Here is a 12,400-nt window from a genome sequence, read left to right as displayed (position 1 = left end):
CTCTTGTTACTAGAGAGAAGAGACCAACCCCATCTGTCTCCAGCCTCCCCTCAGGGAGCTGTAGAAAGCAATGAGGTTTCCCCTCAGCCTTCTCTTCTCCAGGCTGGATTGTTAGGAGGAAATTCTTCCCCATGAGGGTGGTGAGAGCCTGGCACAGTTTGCCCAGGGAGGTGGTGGAAGCCTCCTGCCTGGAGGTGTTTGCAGCCAGGCTGGAGGTGGCTGTGAGCAACCTGCTGTGGTGTGAGGTGTCCCTGGCCATGGCAGGGGGCTTGGAGCTGGCTGAGCCTTGAGGTCCCTTCCAACCCTGATGATTCTATGGTTCCTGCCCCTTGAAGAGAGGAGGGAGCTGCTGAGGTGCAAGTGAGGGTGTGTGTGTTGGCAGATTGCTATAGCAGGAGCTCCAGTGACAGTGTGGATGGCCTACGACACCGGCTACACCGAGCGGTACATGGACGTCCCCGAGAACAACCAGCAAGGCTATGAGGCTGGCTCCGTGGCACTGCACGTGGAGAAGCTCCCCAACGAGTGAGTGCCGCAGCCTTGGCTGGGTCAGCAGCTCACAGCCCCCTCCTGGCTCCTCTGTGGTGCCCCCAGATGCACCCCTGCTGAATCCCAGCGGGTTGGACCGGGATGGGTTGGAGTCCAGATGGGTTTGACCGGTGGCACTGGTCTGCAGCATCACAGAGTGCACTGGGTTGGAAGGGACCCTCCAAGGGCATCTTGTCCAACCCCCCTGCAGGCAGCAGGGTCACCTCCAACCAGAGCAGGCTGCCCAGGGCCTGCAAGTCTGATCTTGACTGTCTCTAGGGCCAGGGCCTCAACCACATCCCTGGGCAGCCTGTTCCAGTGGTTTACCACTTTGTACCCCCAGCCCCTGGGCCAGGGAAGGGTTGAGGACCATGTCTGTGGCCACAGGGCTGTCTGTCCATCACTCAGCTTTGACTTGCTGCCTGGCAGCAGACCTGCTGCAGAGCTGCTCAGGTGGTTTCTCATCCTTCTCTCTCACCTTTCTTTCCCTCCCCACCTCCAGGCCAAACCGTTTGCTGATCCTCCATGGCTTTCTGGATGAAAACGTGCACTTTTTCCACACCAACTTCCTGGTATCACAGCTCATCCGGGCTGGAAAGCCTTACCAGCTGCAGGTAGGAGGACGAAGAGTGAGGTGGGAAGGGCTTTCGCATTTGGAGAGGGGGGTGGGGAAAGTTTTCTGCTGTATGTTGTGGGGGTGGGAGAAGGTGGAGGCAGGCAGGCAGCTGCTGGCACGTCTTGCTGGAGGTAGATGCCAGGAAATGCCTGGGATGAGGCCGGGAGGTGGCACTGTGGCTGTTCCACTGCTGGCAGCTGTGGCCTCTGTCTGAAAGCATTTTGCAAACAGGGCTCCTGCCCTCAGGCCTGGAACTTTCCTTCTGGCTGAACTGCTGCTCTGTCTCTCTTGGCTGGTGGCAGCAGCAGTGGGGAGGGAGGGAGGGAGCTGCTGCTCCTGGCATTCCCTGGCACCTCTTTGTGCCGATGGAGACTGGCTTGAGGGAAAAGGGCTGCCAGGGAGACCTTAGAGCTGCCTTCCAGTACTTGAGGGGGGCTACAGGAGAGCTGGGGAGGGATGTTTGACAAGGGCTGGGAGTGACAGGATGAGGGACAGTGGCTCAGAGCTGGTAGAGGGGAGGTGGAGATTGGAGAGGAGGAAGAAATTCCTGGTATTCCAGTACCTGAAAGGGACCTACAAGAAAGCTGGGAAGGAACTTTCTATGAGGACAAGAGGGAATGGATTGAAGCTTGAGGAGGGGAGATTTAGGCTGGAGATCAGGAAGCAATTGCTTCCAGTGAGGGTGGGGAGGCACTGGCACAGGCTGCCCAGGGAGGTCCTCCCCCTGGAGGTGTTCAAGGCCAGGTTGGAACCTGGGCTGGTGGGAGGTGTCCCTGCCCATGCAGGGGGGTTGGAGCTGGATGATCTTTCAGATCCCTCCCAAGCCATGCCATGGTTTGTCAGGGGGTTGCCGGTGCTGCAGGAGCAGCTCTTGGCTCACTGCTCCACCTCTCCGCTTCCTGCCCAGATCTACCCCAACGAGCGACACAGTATTCGGTGCCCCGAGTCGGGGGAGCACTACGAGATCACGCTGCTGCACTTTCTACAGGAATACCTCTGAGAGCACAGAGCCTCTGCAAACTGGACACTGACAGCTCGCCTGGCCCGGCCCTGCCCTGCCCCGCCGCCCCTGCCCGGCCGGCTGCCCGCCCCGGCCGGCTGCCCGCCCGCGGGCTGGGGGCGCGCGTGCCCCGCCAGAGCCGGGGGGAGGCTGGGGGGCACCTTCCCTTTTGGACAGTGCCACCTTCTTTCACTTCCCAAGCTGGAGGTCTGCCCCTGCTCGGCTGCTCGTCCCCTTTCCTCTCCTCCAGCCTGGCTGTTAATGCTTTTTTTGCTGCTACTCCCTCTTTATCCTGGGAAGCAATGGACCGTGGTCTGTCTCCCGAGGCTGAGGTTTGTGTCCATCTCTCTCTTCCCCTGTCCTCTTTTTCCCCCTCCTTCCCCCATCCCTTTCCACTGCACCTCTGCGGTTCCCACACTCTCAACCTGCAAGAACTCAGTGCCTGTGCTGGAAATGGAAGAGCTGATTCAGCAGCTGCCTTAAGCCAGGAGCAGGAGGGAAGAGAAGAACTCTACCTACTGGTGAGCCCCGGGGAGGGAGCTGAGCGCCGCTGCTGTGTCCTGGCCCTGCTGTGACAAGGTGGAGCCCTGGGGTGCCAGGGGAGCTCCACAGAAGCATGCAACACTAAAGGCTTTTCTTTTTTTTTGGGGGGGGGGGGTTTGCTCTTTTTTTATTTGGGAGCTTTTGTTTGAATCTTGCAGAGCAGATGGAGGGAAGTGGCTTGAAGGTCGCTCAGGGCCTCCTCTGCCACCTTTCTCTCATGGCAGCTCACCAGCAGAGTTGTGCCAACAAGGTAGCACAGCGGCCTGAAGCAGCTGGCTACAAGCAGAGGTCACCTCTCCAGAGCTCACAGCAGCAGTTGGGGTTTTTGCAAGGCAAGGTGGATGATATTTATGCAAATCCTCCCTCCCTCCACCCTCTGTGCTGCCTCCCCCCCCAAACCCATCCCACCTTCTCCTTCCCCAGCTCCCTGAGCTTTCAGATGTGCACTGAAAATTGGCTGTGCTTCAGTTCTCTGCGGGTCAGTGACTGTTCCCCCCCCCTCCCTGCCCATCTACTCAGCAAATGCTCTCTGCTGGTTTTTATTTACCTGCTCAACAGGAACTGCAGTTCTGGGGGGGAGGAGAGTTGGGGGTGGGGGTTAAGGGGAGGGGATTGAGCAACCTGCACCTCAGGGGAGCAAATATACACAACCCCCACCCCCTCCTCCTCAAGCCAAGGGTTCTCCTGGGGGCAAGAAGACAAGGCAGCAGGCAGCAAGCCCCCCAGCCCCCAGCTTGCCCCAGCTGAACCACGCCGACTCCCCCGGAGGATTTTAAGTGCGTATTACGAAAAGAAAATATTTTTATGGATTCTTATTCTTTTATAATTATGAGTGTAAGATGTAGCAACTCAATAAAATATTGGGGAAGAGAGAGAGGAGAGCCTCTGGCTGCCTGTGCCTCTTGGTGGGGAAGGCAGGGAGGAGGAGGAAGCAGCAGCAGCAGCAGCTGGCTGCCCCGAGCCAAAGCCCTGTCTGTGCTGAAAGCAAAGAGCTCTGTTCGCTTTCTGGGCCGAGCAGTGGAGAGAATATTAAAGGCCCTGATGGTCCTCGGGGGGAAAGCATGATCCAAGCGATTGGAGAGGCAGGGTGGAGAGTTGGGAATCCTGGGCTCTGTGTTTCTTTGGCTCTGCCAGCCGGGAGCTGCCTGACCTTGAGCCAGTTGGATTGCTTGGGGCTGCTGGGGGCCAGCCCTGCAGGTTGCTGCCTTGCACAGCACCCCTGACTTGCAGGGGGGGACACAGAGCTGCTCTGCCCCAGCCCCCGGGGGGGGCACAGAGCTGCTCTGCCCCAGCCCCCAGGGCAGGGGGGATGGAGCTGCTGTGCCCCGGCCCCCAGGGCAGGGGGAATGGAGCTGCTGTGCCCCGGCCCCCAGGGCAAGGGGAATGGAGCTGCTGTGCCCCGGCCCCCAGGGCAAGGGGGGATGGAGCTGCTCTGCCCCAGTCCCCAGGGCAAGGGGAATGGAGCTGCTCTGCCCCAGACCCCAGGGCAAGGGGAATGGAGCTGCTCTGCCCCAGTCCCCAGGGCAAGGGGGAATGGAGCTGCTGTGCCCCGGCCCCCAGGGCAGGGGGAATGGAGCTGCTGTGCCCCGGCCCCCAGGGCAAGGGGAATGGAGCTGCTCTGCCCCAGGGCAAGGGGAATGGAGCTGCTCTGCCCCGGCCCCCAGGGCAAGGGGAATGGAGCTGCTCTGCCCCGGCCCCCAGGGCAAGGGGAATGGAGCTGCTCTGCCCCGGCCCCTAGGGCAAGGGGGGATGGAGCTGCTCTGCCCCGGCCCCCAGGGCAAGGGGAATGGAGCTGCTCTGCCCCGGCCCCTAGGGCAAGGGGAATGGAGCTGCTCTGCCCCGGCCCCTAGGGCAAGGGGGGATGGAGCTGCTGTGCCCCGGCCCCCAGGGCAAGGGGAATGGAGCTGCTCTGCCCCGGCCCCTAGGGCAAGGGGGAATGGAGCTGCTCTGCCCCGGCCCCCAGGGCAAGGGGAATGGAGCTGCTCTGCCCCGGCCCCCAGGGCAAGGGGGGATGGAGCTGCTCTGCCCCGGCCCCTAGGGCAAGGGGAATGGAGCTGCTGTGCCCCGGCCCCCAGGGCAAGGGGAATGGAGCTGCTGTGCCCCGGCCCCCAGGGCAAGGGGAATGGAGCTGCTGTGCCCCGGCCCCCAGGGCAAGGGGAATGGAGCTGCTCTGCCCCGGCCCCCAGGGCAAGGGGAATGGAGCTGCTGTGCCCCGGCCCCCAGGGCAAGGGGAATGGAGCTGCTGTGCCCCGGCCCCCAGGGCAAGGGGAATGGAGCTGCTCTGCCCCGGTGCCCAGGGCAAGGGGGAATGGAGCTGCTCTGCCCCAGCCCCCAGGGCAAGGGGGAATGGAGCTGCTCTGCCCCGGCCCCCAGGGCAAGGGGGGCACTGCTCCAGCCCAGCCCCCAGGGCAGGGGGAGCTGCTCCTTGCAGGTGCTGGGCCTGCCCGTGCCTGTCCCCTCTGGAGCTCAAAGCTTACAAGCCCCAACCTTGCTGTTTTCTGTTCTATATGAGTCAGGCATTAATGAAACCACTGCTAAATGCCCCCAGGGTGTGAGCTGGAGGCTTCTGTTTTAAATGCAAAGCATCTCAGAGCTTGGAGTGTTTTGCTGTCTGAACATAAATGTGAAGGTATTTGTTACCCCCTGCACAGAAACTCAGCGGGGTGGGGTGGGAAGGGACCTCTGGAGCTCACTCAGTCCAACCCCCCTGCTCCAGCAGGGCAGCCACAGCAGCTTGCCCAGGAGCACAATTCCCAGGGGGGGTTGGAAGCTCTGCAGAGGAGACTCCACAACTCCTCTGGGCAGCCTGCTCCAGGGCTCCAGCAGCCTCACACCGAAGAAGTTTCTCTTCATCTTCTGATGGAACCTCCTGGCTTCCAGTCTGTGCCTATTGCCCCTTGGCCTGTCCCTGGGTACCACTGAGCAGAGCCTGGCCCCATCCTCTTGCTCCACACAGCTCCTTTAGCTCTTGCTGAGCATTGCTCAGCTCCACTCTGGGGCTGCTCTTCTCCAGGCTCTCAGCTTTTGCTCCTCCCAGAGCTGCTCCAGGCCTCTCAGCATCGTTGTGGCCTCTGCTGGAGTCTCCCCAGCAGTTCCCTGTCTCTTGAGCTGGAGAGCCCAGAACTGGACTCAGTAGTGCAGCTGTGACCTCCCTAGGGCAGAGCAGAGGGGAAGGAGAGCCTCTCTCAACCTTCTTGCCCTGACTGTTGAAGCTGTTTCACCTTCCACCCACATCCCCCCCGTGCGCAGCCCCTGGTGCAGCCTTTGAGGTCAGAGGGAGCGGAAGGGGACAGCGATGGAGGAAATTGCACATCTCTGAAGCTGCCTTGAGGGAGACCTCTGCAGACAGGAGAGTTTCTCCCTGCCGCCCTCAGAGCCTGGTGGGTGCTGGTGGAGGGTAAGGAGCTTGGTTCTGCAGGGGGGTTTTGTTTCTTTTCAGTCTGAACTTGAATTGCTTTTTCCTGTCCTGAATGAGCCAAGTGTTTCTTAAAATGCCTGCGATGCACTCTTGAAACGCTCTTGTCTGGGAGAGTTTACAAAGCTGTCAGCTCCTTTGATCCTCCAAGCTTACATCTGAAGCTGAAGGATTATTTGATGCCATCAAAAAGAGGTGGTTCTGGGTTTTTTGGGGGGGTTGGGGGGGGGGGGGGGGCATGGGAGGGTGGGACCTGAGAATCCTGAGCGTTATTAACTGGGAAAGAACCAACCCCCAGCCCTGAGCTTCCCAGCACGGAGCAGCCTCGGTCAAGGGGTGAAATAAGAAGGATGTGGATGGTGCCCACCACAGCTCTCCTGTGGGGGAGCACCAAGCAGGGTGCAGCTGGGTCCAGGGTGGCTCTTGGAGAGAGGGTTTGCAGCTGCAGAGTGGAGCTGAGTTCATTTCCTGAGCGGGCTGAGGGCTGGGGCTGCAAGGGGTGAAACTGGGCACAGAAAGCTCTTCCTCAAGAAGCTGGACTGAGCCTGGGAGCAGCCTGGGAGGCATTTCTCCTGTGAGCACCCAACATGTGGGGCTTTATTTTTAGGCAGAGGATGTGGAGGGAGAACAGATGTTCCTGGGGACTTATTTTTACAGCACCAACGCTTCTCAAGCCGCAGAATTAGCTCCTGAAAGCCACCACTTCACCCTGAGAGATGCTCAGATGGAAAACTTCCTGCTGTTGCAGTACCTGAGAGAGGGGGCTGCAAGGAAGCTGGGAAGGGACTTTTGACAAGGGCTTGTTGTGGTAGGATGAGAGGGGATGGACTGAAGCTTGAGGAGGGCAGATTCAGGCTGGAGAGTAGGAAAAAATTCCTTCCAGCGAGGGTGGGGAGAGCCTGGAACAGGTTGCCCAGGGAGGCTGTGGATGCCTCCTCCCTGGAGGTTGGAACCTGGCCCAGAGGAAAGTGTCTGCCCATGGCAGGGGGGTTGGAACTGGATGATCTCGAAGGTCCCTTCCAAGCCAGCCCATTCCATGGATCCTATGGCTCTCCACTCCCAGAGCGTGTGGAATCAAGGTGTGACTCCAGCCCTCGCCCTTGGGAGGCCACATCAGTGGAAACTCCGTGCTGAGCGCTGAGGGTGGCCAGAGGCATTTGATCTGCCAGGGCCCTGCTGTGTGCTGGGGGGCTGAGCAGAGCAGCACCCCAGGAATAACTGAAGTTGCTCAGGAATACCAAAGGCCAGCACGGGAGGTGTGGGGCGTGCGGCAGTGGTGATGTGAGGAAGACAAATGGCTGCGGTGGAGGGGGGGCTGGGGGTGGCAGGAGCAGGGCTGGGGCTGGGAGAGGGCTGCCTGCCTGTGCTGGCCCAAAGAAAGGCTGTAAAGTGATACTGGAAAATCCTCAGGGAGGGATTTTGGGTAAGCACGTCCCAGGGCTTCCTGCCCCCCTGCTGGGACAGATGCAAGGCTTCAGTCATCGGCGTGGGGCAGCAGCTCCTCTGCACTCCCACCGCTGCAGGCAAGCCTCTTGGCTCTGCTTCCAGCCCAAGCCCTTTGCTTGGAGGCTGGGGCAGCTTTCTCGTTCTTTGGGGGCAGCTTTCTGCTGGCTTCCAAGTGAAACCAGCTCTGTCCTGGCCCAGCAGCTGCAGTTCTTGCTCCGCTGGGCTCTTCAGAAGCAGCGTGGCCAGAGATGGAGGGAGGGGATTCTGCCTCCCTGCTCTGCTGAGACCTCACCTGCAGTGCTGTGTCCAGCTCCAGGGCCCTCAACACAAGGAGGACCTGGAGCTGAGGGAATGGTTCCAGAGGAGGCCCCCAGGATGATCAGAGGGTTGGAGCACCTCTGCTATGGGCACAGGCTGGGAGAGCTGGGGCTGTTCAGTCTCCAGGGAGACCTTAGGGCTGCATTTCAATACCTGAAGGGGATCCACCACGCTGGGATTTGGGGGTTCTGTGAGCACAGTGGGGCAGGGAGGGGGCAGAGCCAGCAGCTCTCACTGCCCTTTTGTCTGTGTTTGCCTCCTCCTGCCATCCAGGCTCTGCTCCCCGCTGAAGCTGCTCCTTCCTCTCCTAAAAAGGACACTTAAATGCCACCCAAAGGACAGCTAAGACCTCCTAAAGCTCCTGTCAAAACAGCAGTGTGTGGCCAGGCAAGAGCTGATCCAGCTGAAGGGCCCAACCTGTCTCTCTCCCTTCTGGCCTGGCTGCTCTGTTTGCATTTCTTTGCCTCCCCCCTTGCCTCTAATCCAGGGCTAGGAAGGACTCATCCTGCTGCCAGCCCATGGCCCCAGCTGGTAGCTGTGGGGCTCAGCACAGGGACCCCTTTGACCCCACTCTTGCCCTTTCCCCAGCTGGGTGCCATGGCCATGCTGCTGTGGCTGCTGCTGGCGCTGCTGGGCTGTACCACAGCACCAGATCCTGCCCTGGAGGAGATGTGGGAAGGGTGGAAGAGCCTCCACGCCAAGGAGTACCCAGCGGTAGGTCCTGCTCCCCTCAGGCAGGGGCTGGCTCTGAGGCCCTTGCACCCAGAGTCACCCAGGTGCTCCCAGCCCCCTCCTGTGCCCCCATGCTCCTGAGGCAGGTTTCTGCTCCACGGCAGGAGGCTGAGGCCACTCGCAGGGAGGTCTGGGAGAAGAACCTGCGGCGCATCCGGCAGCACAACCGGGAGGAGGCGAGGGGGCAGCACAGCTTCCGCCTGGCCATGAACCACCACGGGGACCTGGTACTGCCCCCCTGCCCACCGCCTCCCCTGGGGACTGCCCACCCCCCAGTGCACCCAGGACTGGGGCTGGGGAACCCCTGCTGCACCCAGGGCTGGGGCTGGGGACCCCTGCTGCACCCAGGGCTGGGGCTGGGGACCCCCTGCTGCACCCAGGGCTTGGGCTGGGGACCCCCTGCTGCACCCAGGGCTTGGGCTGGGGACCCCTGATGCACCCAGGACTGGGGCTGGGGACCCCTGCTGCACCCAGGACTGGGGCTGGGGACCCCTGCTGCGCCCAGAGCTGGGGCTGGGGACCCCTGCTGCGCCCAGAGCTGGGGCTGGGGACCCCTGATGCACCCAGGGCTTGGGCTGGGGACCCCTGATGCACCCAGGGCTTGGGCTGGGGACAACCTGCTGCACCCAGGGCTTGGGCTGGGGACCCCTGCTGCACCCAGGGCTTGGGCTGGGGACCCCTGCTGCACCCAGGGCTTGGGCTGGGGACCCCCTGCTGCACCCAGGGCTTGGGCTGGGGACAACCTGCTGCACCCAGGGCTTGGGCTGGGGACCCCTGCTGCGCCCAGGGCTTGGGCTGGGGACCCCTGCTGCACCCAGGGCTTGGGCTGGGGACCCCCTGCTGCACCCAGGGCTTGGGCTGGGGAGCCCCTGCTGCACCCAGGGCTTGATCCAGGGACCAGTTATCCCCTGATTGTTCCCCTGGAAGCTGCAGGTGCCCCTGGGGCTGGGTGGCTTCCCATGGACTGAGCAGGGGTGAGGAGCTCCAGGGCTGCTGGGCTGACTCCTGGCATCACAGCAGCTTTCCCTTGGTGGCCTGCAGACAGATGAGGAGTTCAATCAGCTCTTGAATGGCTTCAGCCCAGCAGGGTGGGATGAGCCAGCACTGATCTTCAAAGCATCAGCAGCCCTGAAGACCCCAGCAGAGGTGGACTGGAGGACAAAAGGCTATGTGACACCTGTAAAGAACCAGGTGGGCAAGAGCTGGGTGCTGGGTGTCTGGGCACAGAATCATTGAATCAGAGAATTGTCAGGGTTGGAAGGGACCTCAAGGCTCAGCCAGTTACAAACCCCCCTGCAGGGACACCTCATGCTAGAGCAGGTTGCTCAGAGCCACCTCCAGCCTGGCTGCAAACACCTCCAGGCATGAGGCTTCCAGCACCTCCCTGGGCAGCCTGTGCCAGGCTCTCACTACCCTCCTGGGGAACAACTTCTTAACATCCAATCTGAATCTCCCCACTTCCAGTTTTGCTCCATTCCCCCTAGGCAGAACCAGGCAGCAGCATCCTCCCAGTCACCAAAACCATCTCTGGGCAACCCAGAGAAGCATCTCCCACAGCCTGGGCTGCGGCAGTTTTGCAGCTGAGGAGCTGGAGAGCGGCAGCAGGGGGGCAGAGCATCCCCCTCCGGCAGGCTGCGGGGCCGTGCTGCGGGGCCGTGCTGCGGGGCTGTGCTGTGACCTCTCAGGCTGCGGGGCCGTGCTGTGACCTCTCAGGCTGCGGGGCCGTGCTGCGGGGCCGTGCTGCGGGGCCGTGCTGCGGGGCCGTGCTGCGGGGCCGTGCTGCGGGGCTGTGCTGTGACCTCTCAGCCTGCGGGGCCGTGCTGCGGGGCCATGCTGCGACCTCTCTCTGTCCCCCAGGGACACTGTGGGTCCTGCTGGGCGTTCAGCGCCACGGGGGCCTTGGAGGGGCTGGTGTTCAAGCAGACAGGGAAGCTGGTGGTGCTGAGTGAGCAGAACCTCATCGACTGCTCCTGGAAGCTGGGCAACCACGGCTGCAGCGGGGGCTACATGACCTGCGCCTTCCAGTACGTGCGGGACAACGGAGGCCTCAACTCGGAGCACCTCTACCCTTACACAGCCGTGGTGAGGGCTGCCTGCTGGCCCCTGGGAGCTGCCACACAGCCACAGGATGCTAAAAGGGGCTGGAAGGGACCTTCAGAGAGCAGCCAGTCCGACCACCCCCCCCCCCCCAGCCAGAGCAGGAGCACCCAGAGCAGGTCCCACAGGAACACAGCCAGGCAGGTTCTGGGCATCTCATGAGAACGAGACTCCAGAACCCTCCCTGGGCAGCCTGCTCCTGGGCTCTGCCACCCTCACAGGGGAAAAAGCTTTTCCTCATGGTTCCATGGAACTTCCTGTGCCTCAGCTTCCACCCAGTGCCCCCTGTGCTGTCAGAGCACTGCTGGCAGGTCCCAGCCCTGGCACAGATGATTCCCACCAAGGTTGGAAAAGGACTCACCCAGTCCAAGCAGCAACCCAATCCCACCATGGCCCCAAGTGCCCATGGGCCACACATCCCTTGAACACCTCCAGGGATGGGGACTCCACCACCTCCCTGGGCAGCCTGTTCCAGCCCCTGACCACTCCTGCAGCAAAGAAATGGTTCCTAATATTCAACCTCACCCTCTCCCTCCTCTTCAGGACACCTCTAGGTGCCAATACAACCCCCAGGACAGGGCAGCCAACTGCTCTGCCACCTGGCTGGTGGCTCAGGGCAGTGAGGCAGCGCTGGAGCAGGCAGTGGCCACCATGGGCCCTGTGTCTGTGGCAGTGGATGCCAGCAGCTTCCACTTCCACTTCTACAAGTCAGGTACAGTCCTGCTCCTGGTGGCATGGGTGGGGAAACTGAGGCAGGGCTGCCTTGCTGCAGGGGTGGGTTGGTTGTTGAGCCCTGGGGGATGCTCAGGGGAATGGGATCCACCACCCTGCTTTCACCTGGAGAAGGATCCACCAGGGCCAGCTCACCCCAGCTCTGCTCTCCCCAGGCATCTTCAGCAGCAAGTTCTGCAGCCAGAGGGTGAACCACGGGATGCTGGCTGTGGGCTACGGCACGAGCCAGGAGGGTGGCCACAACGTCAGCTACTGGATCCTGAAGAACAGGTAGGGGCTGGGGGTGTCCCCACAACCTGCTGCCCTTCCCCCCCCCCCCCCCCCCCCCCCCCCCAGCCTGTTCCTCCTCTCCTGCCCACGGGGTCCTCCCCAAGCAGGGCTGGCTCTCCATGGGGGAAGGGGGCGGCGAGGGGAGGAGTAGACTTGATGGGGTGCTTGGTGCCATGGGTGAGCTGTTTGGGTGGGTTGGATTGGTTGATGGGTTGGACGTGATGACCTTGAAGGTCTCTTCCAACCTGGTTTGGTTTATTCTAAATAAAGGAAGGGGGCGGCGAGGGGAAGGGGGCTGTGAGGAAGGGGGCTGTGAGGAAGGGGGCTGTGAGGAAGGGGGCTGTGAGGAAGGGGGCTGTGAGGAACGGGGCTGTGAGGAACGGGGCTGTGATCCTGCTCCCTCTCTTCCCGCAGCTGGTCGGAGCGCTGGGGTGAGCAGGGCTACATCCGCCTGCTCAAGGGTGCTGACAACCAGTGTGGGGTGGCCACCCAGGCCAGCTTCCCTGTGCTGTGAGCCAGGACCTTCCTCCCTGCCCTGGCTGCTTCCTTCTGGAAAGAGGCTTTTGGTTGTGTGCTGTGAGAAGCAATTAAAAGTGGCGCTGCCGACGGCTCTGCACCTGCAAAGGGTGGCCGGGCAGGGTGTGGGGGCTGGGGCACAGCTCCCTCCCCACGATGCTCTGCAACCTTCCTTCCAGCTTGGCCA

The 12,400-nt window shown here is 61.9% G+C and overlaps 2 protein-coding genes across 9 annotated transcripts in view; both read left to right on the top strand.

The window, feature by feature from the left end:
• DPP9 (dipeptidyl peptidase 9) overlaps positions 1 to 3,563 on the top strand; it is a 30,834-nt gene extending 27,271 nt beyond the window's left edge. For all 4 annotated transcript variants that reach the window (XM_068165029.1, XM_068165030.1, XM_068165026.1 and 1 more), the window contains 3 exons: positions 383 to 525; positions 1,031 to 1,142; positions 2,052 to 3,563. In XM_068165029.1, coding sequence (XP_068021130.1) covers positions 383 to 525; positions 1,031 to 1,142; positions 2,052 to 2,144 — 348 coding nt within the window. In that variant the 3' untranslated portion in view covers positions 2,145 to 3,563. The remainder of the gene's footprint in view (positions 1 to 382; positions 526 to 1,030; positions 1,143 to 2,051) is intronic.
• Positions 3,564 to 5,977: 2,414 nt separating this feature from the next.
• LOC137454668 (procathepsin L-like) lies at positions 5,978 to 12,303 on the top strand. Of its 5 annotated transcripts, none has more exons than XM_068164811.1 (8): positions 5,978 to 6,084; positions 8,455 to 8,580; positions 8,703 to 8,825; positions 9,640 to 9,789; positions 10,456 to 10,680; positions 11,239 to 11,407; positions 11,583 to 11,697; positions 12,112 to 12,303. In XM_068164811.1, the coding sequence occupies exons 2-8, from the start codon at positions 8,464 to 8,466 to the stop codon at positions 12,209 to 12,211; spliced, it is 999 nt and encodes a 332-aa protein (XP_068020912.1). In that variant the 5' UTR covers positions 5,978 to 6,084; positions 8,455 to 8,463; the 3' UTR covers positions 12,212 to 12,303. The 5 variants fall into 5 exon arrangements, with proteins under 5 accessions (XP_068020912.1, XP_068020916.1, XP_068020913.1 ...); XM_068164812.1 differs by having other exon boundaries at positions 5,986 to 6,067; XM_068164814.1 differs by lacking the exon at positions 5,978 to 6,084 and adding an exon at positions 6,291 to 6,297.
• Positions 12,304 to 12,400: the final 97 nt, after the last annotated feature.

The sequence above is a fragment of the Melanerpes formicivorus genome, unplaced genomic scaffold (assembly GCF_026170545.1).
Source record: "Melanerpes formicivorus ecotype bairdi unplaced genomic scaffold, bMelFor1.0.p_v2 SCAF_83, whole genome shotgun sequence".
In the NCBI taxonomy this organism is placed as follows: Eukaryota; Metazoa; Chordata; class Aves; order Piciformes; family Picidae; genus Melanerpes; species Melanerpes formicivorus.
Note: the sequence above shows the minus strand (reverse complement) of the source record. Positions and strands in the feature narration are given on the sequence as shown.

Coding starts and splice junctions, on each gene's coding strand:
- LOC137454668 (XM_068164811.1), top strand. CDS start 8,464: ATGGCCATGCTGCTGTGGCTGCTGCTGGCGCTGCTGGGCTGTACCACA. Junction 8,826..9,639: donor TGAACCACCACGGGGACCTG/GTACTGCCCCCC, acceptor GGTGGCCTGCAG/ACAGATGAGGAGTTCAATCA. Junction 11,408..11,582: donor CTTCCACTTCTACAAGTCAG/GTACAGTCCTGC, acceptor TGCTCTCCCCAG/GCATCTTCAGCAGCAAGTTC.